The sequence below is a fragment of the Thamnophis sirtalis genome, unplaced genomic scaffold (assembly GCF_051295495.1).
Source record: "Thamnophis sirtalis isolate CommonGarterSnake01/CBP01778 unplaced genomic scaffold, rThaSir2_p1.2 scaffold_13, whole genome shotgun sequence".
In the NCBI taxonomy this organism is placed as follows: Eukaryota; Metazoa; Chordata; class Lepidosauria; order Squamata; family Natricidae; genus Thamnophis; species Thamnophis sirtalis.
In genome coordinates, this window is record NW_028261393.1 from 12,059,215 (window position 1) to 12,074,323 (window position 15,109).

Here is a 15,109-nt window from a genome sequence, read left to right on the forward strand (position 1 = left end):
GGATATTTGACTAAAAGTCTCAAATTGGAACAAGAGACCATGCTACTGTATTTACTGTAATCTTTTGGAATGGGCTAGTTTGGATGGCATCACAACGCATATCGATATTGTACCCCTTCGTGGAAAGTTATCAAATTTTAAAAAATGGTATAGAATTTGCAACTTCCTTTCCTAATAAATTGTCTTCATGGGAGAGACGGAAGGTTGCTAAAGAAATTTGTTATCAAGAGGTTTAAACTAAATTGTTTTTGTAAAAGTTTTTTTTTTTACATTTTTGGGATCTATGGAAGTAGGACTAGGGGAGACATGATAGCAGTGTTCCAATATCTCAGGGGATGCTACAAAAAAGAGGGAGTCAAGCTATTCTCCAAAGCACCCGAGGGCAGGACAAGAAGCAATGGGTGGAAACTAATCAAGGAGAAAAGCAACTTAGAACTTAGGAGAAATTTCCTGACAGTTAGAACAATTAATCAGTGGAACAACTTGCCTGCAGAAGTTGTGAATGCTCCAACACTGGAAGTTTTTAAGAAGATGTTAGATAGCCATTTGTCTGAAATGGCATAGGGTTTCCTGCCTAGGCAGGGGGTAGGACTAGAAGACCTCCAAGGTCCCTTCCAACCCTGTTATTCTGTTGTGGCCGGATCATGGATCAAAAGCATGCAAAAGAAAGAGAAGTTATAACATGATTTCAAAGAGCATAATTGCTCTTGAATAAATATGTGAGACCCACCCCCTTTTCCTTTCTCCCCCCCTACCCTTTTAGATCATGCCAGATTTTAATCATCTCATGAAACATAATGTACACAAAATGTAAAAAGTATCTTTGAGATTTGGGCCTCATCCAGTCCACTATACTTTTGGCTCTGGATATCATGCAGAGTAGTTTGCAAAGATATATTTTAACTGGGTGTACAAACACCAGTTGAAATGTATGTCTTACTTAAGTGGCTGAAAAGGAAGCTATAAACCCATTGTCTAAAGTGGAAGAAGGCCGTGTGGAATCCTATTACTGGAAAGAGTTATTTAGGTAATTGAGTCTAATCCTTTGCTCAGACCAGCAATAAAGGGACTGCCTAGAATTTTTATTGGGATTATTTATGACTGGTTATTGAATTCTTTATGTGCAAAAACTCCTCTCTCTCTCTGTCTCTCTCTGTGTGTCTCTGTCTCTCTCTCTCTCATTGGAACAGGGTTTCTTGTCAACTGTGCATTATGCATTATGGATAATAATTATAAGAGAACTTAAATGTGTAAGGACTTTTTTCTGCTTTGATACAGGAATCCTCTCTCAAATATAAGTGATCTTTTACCCCCTATCAAATTGCATCTAAAGGTTGGAGGTAGAGATGAATGAGAAACCACACACACACACACACACGCACACACATATATAATTTGTTCAGTCGAAAAATGTGGGGAAGTGTTGAGATTAATAGATACAATAGCCAAACATTCAGTTGTCTGGGTTCATCTTTTTCCTTCCCTCTATATTAATTAAATATATATCAGAGAAGTATAGCACTGTGCAAGAATACAAAATTCAACATGCCAAATATTGAAATGTTAAAAAAATTATTATGCATCTTTCAATAGGGTTTTCTCTTCCAATAGGAAAAAATTATTTATATTTTGTTGAAAATGAAATTTGTTTTAGTTAGTACTCAGATTTTCACATACCTATTTATTTAATCAATTTTTATTCCCGCCAGTTGTGTGTTTCAAATTTTTTTAGAATCTCTTCTGTAGGTGTGGCCTGCTTTGTGGGAGTGGCTTGCCGGCCATGTGACTGGGTGGGAGTGGCTTGCCGGCCATGTGATTGGGTGGGCGTGGCCAACTTGTGCAATGTGGTGAAACTCACTTAACAACACTCTTGCTTAGTAACCAAAATGTTGGCTCAGAAACTCTGGCATTTGAAGCAAGCAAGTCTTAAAGCTGTCAAGTTACAAAACCCTTGCACCCCTAACCCTTTAGAAAAAAAACCCAGGGGTGTTCAAACTTGACAGTTTTAAAATTTGTGGACTTCAACTCCCAGAATTCCTCCCTTCGCTCTTCATCTTGATGATGTGCGGACGGGCGGGGGGAGGGAGCTGTAACCGGTTCTAAATGTCACGGTAGATTTGTGGAACCTCTTCTATAGAAGAGGTTAGAACTGGCAGGAACCCACCCCTGATTCCTGTTCATCTGAGATGATTTGGTTCCAGTAATAACGTGTCTCAAAAGAAAAGTTGGAAAGAGAAACAGCTAAAACACAGTGGTAGGTTAACTACATTTTACCCCTTCCAATTTATGGAACATTGTTCTAGCACTAATCCCATAATGCGTCTGTCATACAACACTTTGAATTAGTGGTGAAATTCAAAAACATTTACTACCAGTTCTGTGGGCATGACTTGGTGGGCATGGCAGGGGAAGGATACTACAAAATCTCCATTCTCTCCCCACTCCAGGGGAAGGATATGGCAAAATCTCCATTCCCACCACACTCTGAGGTCAGCCAGAGGTGGTATTTGCCGGTTCTCTGAACTACTCAAAATTTCCGCTACCTGTTCTCCAGAACCTGCTGAATTTAACCCCTGCTTTGAATGCTAAATGTTGTACTATTGATATGCTTTCTTTTATGTGTCTCATGTTCAAAAGCAACTAAGAATCAAAATATAAATCAGCCTCCTCCTTCATTTTCTCATCATTTCTATTATTTTATTATGACCACAGACAATGAGAATTCACTGTCACTGCTGTGAGAGAGGTGGCCATATAAATAATTTAAATAAACAAATAAATAATTGGAGTAAAATTTCCAACCTTCCCTGCCCGATTAAATCTATCTATGTCTCACCCACAGGAAGTGATTGCCAACGTTTCACAGCAGGACAAAATTAATGATAATGCATTATGGATAATAATTACAGGAGAACTGTTTACATACACAGTTACCGAGGTTAATGTTGGTTGGCCTCATTACTGCCACAGAGGAGGCCAGTAACCGTGATTTCATCTGGTAGATATCCATGCATTTGTTCTTTGCAGATCTCTTGCCCTGCAGCCAATTGTCCCAAGACTTTTGGGTTCCAGTTGACCTCACAAAACCTAGGATGAAACAATTATTTTGGGGGTTACTTCTGGTGAGCTCAACAGGTAAGGAAATTAACTCCAGGTAACCAACCTTTTCTTATTGGTAAGCTTTATTCGGATCTTTGCTATCAATACCAGGAGGTAAGTAGTGGAGGAGGAGACATAGTGCAATATTCCAGTTTTGCGCTCTACATGGGGCAGCCCTTGAAGAGCATTCGGAGACTTCAGCTCGTCCAGAATGCAGCCGCGCGAGCGATTGTGGGTGCACCTCGGTACACCCACGTTACACCTATCCTCCGCGAGCTGCACTGGTTACCGATTGGTCTCCGGATACACTTTAAGGTGCTAGTCGTCACTTATAAAGCCCTTCATGGTATTGGACCTGGGTACTTGAGAGACCGCCTGCTGCCAATTACCTCCCAAAGACCCATTAGATCACACAGGTTTGGCCTCCTCCAGGTTCCATCTACCAGCCAATGCCATCTGGCTGCTACCCGGGGGAGGGCCTTCTCTGTGGCAGCGCCGGCCCTTTGGAACGAACTCCCCGCCGAGATTCGGACCCTCACCTCTCTCCAGGCCTTCCGAAAAGCTGTTAAAACCTGGCTGTGTCGGCAGGCCTGGGGTTGATGAGTTCCCTTCCCCTCTCGATTGTGTGTCTGTTGGTTATTTTAAATGCTGTATTTGTAGTTCTTGTGTTTCCCTTCCCCTCTTGGGTTTGTGAGCCGCCCTGAATCCCGCTGGGAATAGGGAGGCATATAAATAAAACGAAACCTGAAACTTGAAACCTGCTGGACGAAGTCCTTCTAAGACCTCTTAGAAGAACAATTGCAAACAATGCAATGGAATGTAGAGGGACTTCATGCTCAGGTTGGCTTTAGAAAATATCAAGTGGAGATATCCAAGCAGTGGGCTAGGTTCTTGCAAATGATGCTCCGATGACCATCTTTTCTTTTGGTGTGCTTTTATCTCAAGTCTTGGCACAGGAAAGTAATGGTGACCGAATCATAGGCGGATATGATTGCACATCAAATTCCCGTCCCTTCCAGGCAGCCATTGTAACTGGAGGTAAAGGCAACTGGAGGATTTATTGTGGAGGAAGCTTGGTGCACCCGTGTTGGGTGCTGACAGCAGCCCATTGTAGATCCAAACAAAGGTAAGCCCAAAAAGAAATTATCATGAAGCAGCAGGGAGGAATGGTAAGCATATTTATCATAGGGTAAGAGCCTTGCCTTGTGAGCTAGTTGATATAGTGGTTAAGGTGCTGAGGATGGGGAGACCCAGGGGGTGACGTTCTCTCTTGAGCGTGGAAGCTAGATGGGAAATCATGAGACAGACAGTCCTGCTTTCTTAGTCCAAATCAGCATCAAGGTGACAATAGAATGGCCGAGCTGAAGGAGGAGTCAAGTGGGAAATTAGTCTGTAATCCTTACATGGGCATAAGAGGCCTGGCCCAATTGAATGCCATTGGACCTTGTCTAGTCTGGCCCAGGTGCAAACTGCCAGTCTGGGAAGATTCCTGTGAAATAGGCATTGGGCAATGAAGTAGCTAATTAAACTCTTCACATTGTTTATGCCTGACACTGAGACTGAAAAACAAAGAAACTCTCATCATATCACCCATGGATGGTTTTGTTGTGAAAAACAAAGGAACTCTCATCATATCACCCATGGATGGTTTTGTTGTGTGAACCAGGCAAGTGCAGTGCAAAAACAAGCAGACTCTGCTACCAGGCAAGACAAACGTTAAGAAAAGGAACAAGGATCTTGCTCTTTCCCAGGGAGCACAACAAGAAGCAGCCCCCAAAGTCCACGTCGATCCCTCCACCCCCAAGATTTCACAATCAACCCCAAATGAAGAGGCTCAATATAAGCATTTTAAGAACTGTCTGCTGTCTGTTATGATCTATTCAGCCTAAAATATCAGTACAATAAGAGCCGCGGTGGCGCAGTGGTTAGAGTGCAGTACTGCAGGCTACTTCTGCTGTCTGCCGGCTGCCTGCAATTTGGCAGTTTGATCCTGACCAGGTGGCAACTCGAGAGCAGGGGAATGTGACTGATGAGACACCAGGCTCAAGGTTGACTCAGCCTTCCATCCTTCCGAGGTGGGCAAAATGAGGATCCAGATTCTTGGGGGCAATAGGATGATTCTATAAACCGCTTAGAGAGAGCTGGAAAGCACTGTGAAGTGGTATATAAATCTAAGTGCTATTTCTATAATCCACCAGAGCCAATTTGATGTAGTAGTTAAGGTGCTGGCCTAGAAACTAGAAACAGGAGACGTGGAGTTCCAGTTCCATCTTAGGCCTGAAAGCAGACTGGATGAATTCAAGCCAGTCAATCTTTCTCCACCCAACTCACCTCCAAAATTGTTGTTGTGGGGAAAATACGTAGGAGGAAGGAGTATTATGTATGCTCACTATCTTAAGTTACCCATAAAGTAATAAAGAGAGGATAAAAACCTAATAAGTAATAATTTCTAGTTTCTACAGGGTGGTGTTACTCAGCCTCGTTCATGATTTTCTTGTGACCCGTTCTATTCTGTTTCGTTTCGTACAGGGTGAAAGTGTGTTTAGGAAAGCATAATCTGAAAAAGGTTGAACCCACGGAGCAGTGCGTGGATATCGCTGAAGCTATCCCACACCCAGGTTACAATAAGAAGAAAATGGACAAGGATTACATGCTTGTTCGGCTTAAACCCTGTGTAAAAATAACCAAAGCAGTTAATGTCACGCGGCTGCCTACCAGTTGCCCAAATGATGGGAAACGATGTACTGTTTCAGGCTGGGGCACGATCAAATCACCTCAAAGTAAGGGGGCAAAAAGGGATGGGCAATTGTTGTTTTCCTTTTGTCATCATTCATGCAAATATGGCCATGGCAATTTCTTACTGCTGTTTAACGTCCCACTGCTAAATTCTGTTTGCCTTATTGTACTACTAGCTGATCACTCGGCATTGCCCGGGTATTTATTTATAGGGGAAAAATGTTTGGAACAAATGTAATTTCTAATATCAGATTTTCCCCCTTACCAGAGGGAGCTCCCGTGTGGAATACTGTGAAGCCATTACCATGGCAACTCCACTGCGCTGTACAGTAGAAACCATCTTACTGCAGTGCAGTATAAGCCATTTTAAGGCACGACAGGCTGTATCTTGACAGAACACATACCCCGAGGGATGTTAGGGGTGTCTTATATATATCTCCAGTATTTTCTATATATTTCTATCTCTATCTCTATCTCTATCTCTATCTCTATCTCTATCTCTATCTCTATCTCTATCTCTATCTCTCTATCTCTATCTCTCTATCTCTATCTATCTCTATCTATCTATCTATCTATCTCTATCTCTATCTCTATCTCTATCTCTATCATCTCTATCATCTCTATCTCTATCTATCTATCTATCTATCTATCTATCTATCTATCTATCTATCTATCTATTTATATATTTAGTGTCACAACCCCTGGTAAGCCCCAATTATGGGAGGAAGCTAACAGCTTCCATTATCTGCCCATCGGCTCGTCACAAGAGTCCATCACGACAGAAACCCAATATTTGTATGGCTAGCTGATGTCTATCTATATCTATATCTATATCTATATCTATATCTATATCTATATCTATATCTATATCTATATCTATATCTATATCTATATCTATATCTATATCTATATCTATATCTATATCTATATCTATATCTATATCTATCTATCAATCAATCAATCAATCAATCAATCAATCTATCATCTATCTATGAATGATGTGCTGAGATAGACATTTGTGAAATGGCCTGTGTACTTCTAAAAAGGATGAGCTTAAAAGAAAGGAGAAACCTAGGTAGGGTTAAGATAAGGGGTTAGGGATGGGGTTGTGGGTTAGAGTTAAGGTTAGAGCTAGGATTAGGCTTGGGGTTTGGATTGGTTTTAGAAGGCCTTTTGAGTATAATTCATAAAAACTAGAAACACTCAAGGGTCTGGTGTAACTTGAAGTAGAAGTGCAACATTGGAGCCATATGTGAGAAGACAAGGTATAAATTCAATTTTGAAGTCTCAATCTTTAGTTTCCAGTCTGTATATGAATGGAAACCTAAGAACTGGCTCAACCAAACCATTAGACAATTCAGTCAACATTCTCCAACTTCATGTTCTCCAGAACTGTTATGGTTCTGCCTCCCATAATTCCCAGTCAATGTGATCAAATTTCTGATGTCTGTTCAGACATTCTTGGTTGGTTTCTTATAACATACTATAATTGGCTCAAGTTCTGCTTGTTGGTTGAAATCTGGCAATCTGTCCCAATTAGAAGGACCAAAGGTGGAATTTGAATGAATGTCTCTCCAGGAACATCTAAAAAGCCACAGATATGCCTGATGTTCATGCACCACTTACTTTCTTTTGGTTTTTGTTACTATTGTCCAATTGGTATGTCTTGCAGACAAACTTCCGGCCAAGATGCAATGTGGAAATGTCAGCATTGTTCCGTCCAATCAGTGCAATAAAGCGTATTCTGGTAAGATCACTTCACACATGTTGTGCGCCGGAGTACCTCAAGGAGGCATTGACTCTTGCCAGGTAAGGTGAAAGCTGGTGGCAGTTTCAGCCCTGTGGTGTACAGGCTTTTAAGAACATGTGAGAGTTACCGTATTTTTTGGAGTATAAGAGGCACCTTTTCCCCCTCAAAAAAGAGGCTGAAAATCTGGATGCACCTTATACACTGAATACAGCATTTTTTGCCTCCTGAAACCCCGCCCCTTCCCCAAAATGGCCATGTATAGCCTTTAGGAGGCTTACAGAGTGCTCCTGGGGGCTGGGGAGGGCAGAAGTAAGCGAAAAACGGGCCCTTTTTTGCTCAATTTTGTTTCCCTCCCCCCAGCCCCCAGGAGCACTCTATAATCCTCCTAAAGGCTATGCATGCCCCCCTCTCTTTTTTTGACAAAAATGAGCCTGTTTTCATGAAAAACAGGCCATTTTTTGCTCGTTTTTGAGGGGGCCCACCCCCCAGGAGCACTCTACAAGCCTCCTAAAGACTATTCATGCCCTTTTTTGAAAAAAAAAAACCTGGGCCTGTTTTCGTGAAAAACGGACCATTTTGGGGAGGTCTGCAGAATGCAAAAACTTTTTTTAAAATTTACTTCTTTAAAATATTGGTGTGTCTTATATTCTGAAAAATACGGTATATTTTTATATATTTTTATTTTATCGACAAAGACATAAAGGGTCAAATTGACATTCAACACAAAAGTAGTTTGTCGCAAAAGCGATTGCTTGCAAGGAGTCCTAGATTGGGGCTGAAAGGCGAAGCAGTATGCTCCATCCCACATTTGGGTGAACCAGATTGCCCTGATAAAAAACACTTTATGTGACAGTTATAATTGTAATGACTAGAGACGTGTACAGCTAGTCCTTGACGTATGACCATAATCGGGATTAGAATCTCCTTCGCTAAGCCAGGCAGTTAAGTCAGCAGTGCCTTTTTGGCCACGGTTTTAAGCAAATCGTTGTACTTGTCAAGTGAATCGTGCCATTCTTAATGCAAATCTGGCTTCATCCATTGTCTTTGCTTGTTGAAAGCCAGCCGGGAAGGTCACAAATGATGATCCCTTTCGGTAACTCCAGAATGCTGCAACTGTCATAAATACATGCCGGTTGCCAAGCACTCAGTTTTTGATCATTGTAAGTGCTGGTAGTAAATCACTTTTTTCAGTGCAGCTGTAACTTTGAAGAGTCACCAAATGAATGGCTGTAAGTCAAGGACTACCTATATACGGTTCCATAATGTCTAGTGGCATGTATTTCACTCTGCCAAGGGTGGGCAAATGTGCTGATGCTGGGGTCTGCAGTTAGTGGTTGGGCTGGCATGATAAGATAAAAATGAATTACCGCATTTTTTGGAGTATAAGATGCACTTTCCCCCCACCCTAAAAGAGGGTGAAAATTTGGGTGTGTCTTATACACTGAATGTAGTCCCGCCCACCCACTAGCCCCCACACTTTGGCCTTTGCCGCCAGCAATTTGCCTCCTTGCAGCAAACAGCAAACAGCCTGTTTCAGTTTCAGCTTCAGCACAGCTTGATTAGCACAAGCGGCTGATTGTCGGTTGGATCGGTCTCCTGACCATCAGCTATTTCAGGCTGCAGGGATTGCCATTGCCTATTGCCGCTTCCACGCCCCCTCTTTTCGGACTCTGCGCACCCTGTTTTCCACCCATTCCGATCCCCTCTGCCCAGAACAGGTGGAAAACGAGGTGTGCAGAGACCTAAAATGGGGTGCACAGAGGCTGAAAACAGGGCGCATGGAGATTGCAACAGGCCATGGCAATCTCTGCAGCCTGAAACAGCTGATCATCCAGAGGTCAATCCAACCGACAATCAGCCGCTTGTGCTAATCAGGTTGTGCTGAAACTGAAACTGAAACATGCTGTTTGCTGCAAGGAGACAAATTGCTGGGAGGCAGAGGCAGATTTTGTTTTTCCCTGTGCTAATCAGGCAAAACTGAAACTGAAACAGACTGTTTGCTGCAAGGAGGCAAATTGCTAAAAGGCAGAGGCAGTTTTTTTCTTGTTTTCCTCCCCAAAAGCTAGGTGAGTCTTATACTTCGGAGTGTCTTATACTCCAAAAAATATGCTAGTTCTTTTTCTTAAAGTTAAACTAGGATAGGATCAATATGGGAGTGTTAAGTGACAATTTCTGCTTTTCCCCCCCTTGTAGGGTGACTCTGGGGGCCCACTCATCTGCAGTGGGCTACTTGAAGGTGTGGTTTCTTGGGGGAAGTATGTGTGTGCTCAAAAAGGGAACCCAGGGGTCTATGCCAAAGTCTGCTGCATTGTGCCATGGATTCAGAACACAATCAAGAAGTGGATACGCTCGCTCTATGAAGGATTTGAATAGAAGGAAGACCACCATTTCTGAGAAGACCTTGGAAATGAATTGGCTACCTAGCATTACATTTTATCTCCCCACATTTCCTGGATGGGTTTAGGGTTAGAGTCTGCAACTACGAGGGACGTTTTATATATCATGGTATCTGGCCAAGGGCTCTGTATAGCTGGGTCAAGTTATTCAGTTGATTTAATGCAAATTTGTTATGCTATCCATTTCTTTCTTGGGCCCCCAACCCTGTCGTTCTGTATTGTGAAAAGAGATGAGAACAATTTTGTCTTGTACAGATAGACCTCAGCTTGCAATCATTTGTTTAGTGACCATTCATAGCACCGAGGGGTGTTAGGGGTGTTAGGGATGTCTTACCCAGGACAGTATTTATTTCCAGAGAGTAAGTCATCTGTGTACGTAGTTTGGTTGAAATTGCTCGAGGTGTTCCAAAGTTATGCTGGAACACACACACACACAAAGCCATTTTTATATATGTAGATTCAGTAGGTAGAGATTTTATTAGTTTGACGTTGATGAAGGTGGTATATCTCTGTGTAACACATCCCCTACAGTGCTGGCGCTACGCTTGTAAGGATACAACTCCTTTTACCTGCAGGCAGAACTCTGCACTCTCAATTCCTCTGCTGGACGGAGCTAGCTTAGTTCGGAGAGCTGTAGCATTTGTTACCCTGTCATTACAGAATCTCAAAGCAAGCCTTTCAACACCTTGCTGGCTTGCGACATTGCATCCGCTCATCAGCTATGAACCCCGATTTCTGCATCTACAGGAGGATCGTGTCTGTGAATGTATCCTCCAGCGCCACCCTTATCCACAATAGTCAAGGATTATGCCATCAGGAAGGGGTGCATATTCTTTCATATCCACCCTGCCCATTAGAAGCTCCTCTAAGTGACTCAAAACCAAAACAATGCTTAAACTGGAGCGGATTCAGTGACCTGATCAGGGTGTAATAAATCAGAGTGATAATAACCTTCAAGAGCCATCTCTGTGCTGCATCAAGTGTCCCATTGGAATGAAGTATGATTGATACATCATAACACGTCTACCATGGTTACTAACCTTCATTTGGATTCCTAAAAACAGAATGAGGAGGAACAGAGATTATCATCCAACTATCAGATGCACACATCCCAGAATTTGACATGTCCAATTCAATCGTTATGGGCAAGTTTTCTCAACCATGGCAACTTTAAGATAGGCCAGTGGTCAGCAATCTGAGGCTCTGGAGCTGCATGTGGCTCTTTCATCCCTCTGCTGTGGCTCCCTGTCACTCAAAATATGCATCACAACCGCCAATGTGTGACATCTGTCCACACGTGATTTATTGAGCTTTTCGACTCCCAGTAAGTCAACCATGGATAAAGCCAAGAAAAGAAAAGTTTCAGAAGGAAACAGAATGTTCAATTCAACTACATACGCTAGTTTTTTGGCCGCTCAGGAAATAGTCGGGCACAGGAAGGGTTTTGTGGCTCCCAGTGTTTTCTTTTCTGTGGGAAATGGGTCCAAATGGCCCTTTGAGCATTTAAGGTTGCCGACTCCTGAGATAGGTGGACTTCAATTGCTAGAATTTAGCAGACAGTTGTGGAATTCTGGGACTTGAAGTCCACCTATTTTAAAAATGCCAAGGGTTAGAAATCCTGGTCATGGGGTTCCATAAGACCAAACTGGAAGGAATAAATATGTTGCATTTAAAAGTCTCACTGGCGTGGCCAATGAACAGGGAAGTGGGGTGTTTGTGGCATGGGGGGTAAGGATCAAGAAAATCAAATGGGGGTAATGGGTATGTGATTGATGCTCTGCTGATTGATGCTCTGCTGATTAAACTAATCAAGGAGAGAAGCAACTTAGAACTGAGGAGAAATTTCCTGACAGTTAGAACAATTAATCAGTGGAACAGAAGTTGCCTCCAGAAGTTGTGAATGCCCCAACACTGGAAGTCTTTAAGAAGATGTTGGGTAGCCATTTGTCTGAAACGGTATAGTGTTTCCTGCCTAGGCAGGGGGTTGGACTAGAAAACCCCCAAGATCCCTTCCAACTCTGCTATTGTATTTGTATTGTATTGTATTTTTACATGCAGGAAATATTCATTCTCTGTAAAATAATGTAATTATATATTTAAGATCACATATACACCACTCAGTTGCATTTCTTCTTTCTGATATTCAAGCTAGTGAGGGCAAGTTCTCTTCTGAAATTCCATAGAAGTAACAGGGACCCCAAGTTCAAGTCTACTTACAGTCATGGAATTCATTAGACAACTTTGGTCCAACTGCCTTCACTCAGCTAAGCCTACCTCACAATGTCATTGTTGTGAAGATAACATCTAAGTCCCAAAGGTGCTTTTTCCAAAAGTCAACTGGACTTTCTTGTTTTTCTTTCTTTCTTTCAAAATGTTTCGTTTCTCATCTAAGATGCTAAGAATTTAAGAAACTTTTAAAATTCTACTGAAGAACTGAAGATGCTTCTTGGATGAGAAGCGAAACTTTTCAAAGAAAATAGCACCTTTGGGACAACCATGACTTGGGTGACTGAGACTCTCCATAGACAACTTCATGTAAGGGGGCCTTGAGCTATGTGTTGATGAAGTAACTTCTTGCAATTAGCTGATGTACAACAGAAAAAATAGATTCCACCTCATCTAAATAGTTCTCTTTTATGTAATCTTCTACCAGTAATCATAGAATCAAAAATGTTGATCTTTAGGTGGCGATTGTATTTGGTCATCATGAGGTTGTAATTGTCACGTACATACAGGAACGAATTCTGCACAAGTGGTCCTTGACTTACGAACACAACGGGGACCAGAATTTCCATTCTTAAGAAACGCAGTTGTTAACTGGGTCATGCCTGATTTTACAGCCCTATAGCTGTGGTCGTTGAGTAAATCCTCAGTAGGAACAGAGAAAGTCATGACTGCAGTTGGATAAAGGCGTTTGGCATGCCAACAATCAATAGAAGGCAATCAACAAGAACTGAAACAGTAAACTAGAAATCTTTAAACCAGCATGATAAAGAATCGGGAACAGAAGCACCATTAAGATGACTCTGCAGTGAATTTTTCGACATATTGATAGATGTCACTTCCTACACAAGGAATTTCTTTTACAAAGTGAATAAAATTCTGTCTAAGAAATGGCCGTACCTTGCACCAAAGAAAACTGTCATTGTTAAAACAAAAAGGACAAAGTTATGCAAGAATAATGAAGAAACTGTTGATATTTAAGCTTACCACATCCAACTTATGCAACGTAACTCTTACACAAACCATTTTCAATGTCTCCTGCAAAACTTGGTGCATTGAAAACTATAACCCCAAATGCAACGTAATAAAATCAGATTAAACGTGCAAGCAACCCCACTTAATAAAGTTATAGACCAGCCTGTATTGTCCCTGTCCATCCTTATTTTTCTTCAGATAAAGCAGAAGATGCTCAGGAGGTTGTCTCAAGCAAACAAGGCAATTGCTTTCTTCTCGATCTCTACTGAAGGTTCTTCTGCCAAAGAGTAAGATCAAGACAGGGATGACGTTTAGCAGGTTCTGACCAGTTCTGGAGAACCAGTAGCGGAAATTTTGAGTAGTTTGGAGAACTGGCAAATACCACCTCTGGCTGGCCCCAGAGTGGGGTGGGAATGGAGATTTTGCAATAGTCTTCCCCCAGGAGTGGGGAGAGCATGAGGATTGTGCAGTATCTTCCCCTGGCATGCCCATCAAGCCATGCCCACAGAACCGGTAGTAAAAAAAATTGAATTTCACCACTGGATCAAGACCTCTCTACAGGATTTGCTTCGTTTTCCTTTCTAGGGCCAGGTATGTCTCAAGGGATTGATTGATAGGACACAGGTTGTGTGGGAGGAAAGAGGAGTCACACAACTGGATCCTTCTGGTTCCAGACAAAGGCAAGGAAGGTGGGGCCAGGGGAGATTTAAGGATGGTAAATTCTGTGGAAATAAATTGCTCTTCATCTAATAATAGCACCACTGGCAAATGGGAAGACCCAGCCAGATGACACCTATTCTCTGCAGGGATGTGTGGCTTTTCAAGTTATTTCTACTTCTACTGATACTTACAGGTAAGGAAAGGAAACCTGGAAATAATAAAGAAGTGAACAATGGAAACAGGAATAGGTCAGCATCGATATGCTTCCATAATATCTACAGTATGTTTATTTGTAATCTGATGTCTAAGATATTAACATTTTAACACCAGGAAGCAGAATATGAAGCATGGACAAGTAGGGTCCTTCTCCTTCCCCTCCCTCCTCCTCCATCTTGGTCTTGGTCTTCTGAATTACACTGTGAGATTTGTTAGAAGTCTGGCCATACCATTAATCAAATGGAAGCAGCTGTCATGGCAGTGAATTCCAGGTTGGAGATGGGGCCATGTGTTCTGACCGAGGCTTCCCAAGAACATGAAGCAAACTCCTTGTCCCGAGAAAATTCCCTTTTATTAATTGACTGTGAATTCTTCTCATTCACATCCAGCAAAGTCTTTTGAGGGAGGATTTACAGTCACAGACCTTATCAGGCTTGGAGAGCTGACAGGCTGATATCTGCAAAACTTGGCAAGGAGTTTCGGAGAGTCACTAACCAATTAAGCGAACTAATTATCTCCTACAAACTCCACTCCCCTTTTGCTCCTCTTTTATTTCCTCTGGGAGGGGCCATTCATCATCCACCTGTGGCCTTACTCCCAAGTCGACCTCTGTTCTTTAGCTGTTCCCTTTGTCTGGGAACTCTGCACATGTGCACACTGGGAACAGGCTCCAGCTGTTCGTCTGCCTCACTGATGTCTGACTCTGAAGGCAGCTGATAACTGGCATACGGCTCTGTCCCCCTCTCTGCCTCCGATGCAGAGCCCTCATCAGAGCCTTCCCCAGACTCCAGGACTGTTCTCCTCAGTGTCCGAATCTTCTGCCAGCTCCACTGGCCGCTGGCTGGCCACAACACCGTGATATTGGAAGACCATAGGCTCATCATGATGCTTAGGTAGCCAGGTTCAAATGTTCGTCAGATCAATTTGTTTTCACCTAATTATGTAGCTGTGTGGCCCTATCTACTGTAATCTGTCTTCTTTTGATAGATGGGCAGTTATGCAAATTTGTTCAATAAATTTATCATCTATCTATCTGTGACTGATTCAATATTGT

General features: G+C 42.3%; 1 protein-coding gene across 1 annotated transcript; it reads left to right on the forward strand.

The window, feature by feature from the left end:
* The first annotated feature begins 2,845 nt into the window (after positions 1–2,845).
* On the forward strand, positions 2,846–9,958 carry LOC106548711 (trypsin-3-like). Its single transcript, XM_087728303.1, has 5 exons — positions 2,846–3,135; positions 4,045–4,225; positions 5,629–5,879; positions 7,508–7,644; positions 9,779–9,958. The coding sequence occupies exons 1-5, from the start codon at positions 3,009–3,011 to the stop codon at positions 9,956–9,958; spliced, it is 876 nt and encodes a 291-aa protein (XP_087584429.1). The 5' UTR covers positions 2,846–3,008.
* The last annotated feature ends 5,151 nt before the right edge of the window (positions 9,959–15,109 follow it).

What these genes read in the sequence shown, in the direction of transcription:
- LOC106548711 (XM_087728303.1), top strand. Translation starts at nt 3,009, where the DNA reads ATGCATTTGTTCTTTGCAGATCTCTTGCCCTGCAGCCAATTGTCCCAA. An exon ending in ACTTCTGGTGAGCTCAACAG is followed by an intron (nt 3,136 to 4,044) that starts GTAAGGAAATTA and finishes TTTTATCTCAAG; the next exon opens with TCTTGGCACAGGAAAGTAAT. An exon ending in CATTGTAGATCCAAACAAAG is followed by an intron (nt 4,226 to 5,628) that starts GTAAGCCCAAAA and finishes CGTTTCGTACAG; the next exon opens with GGTGAAAGTGTGTTTAGGAA.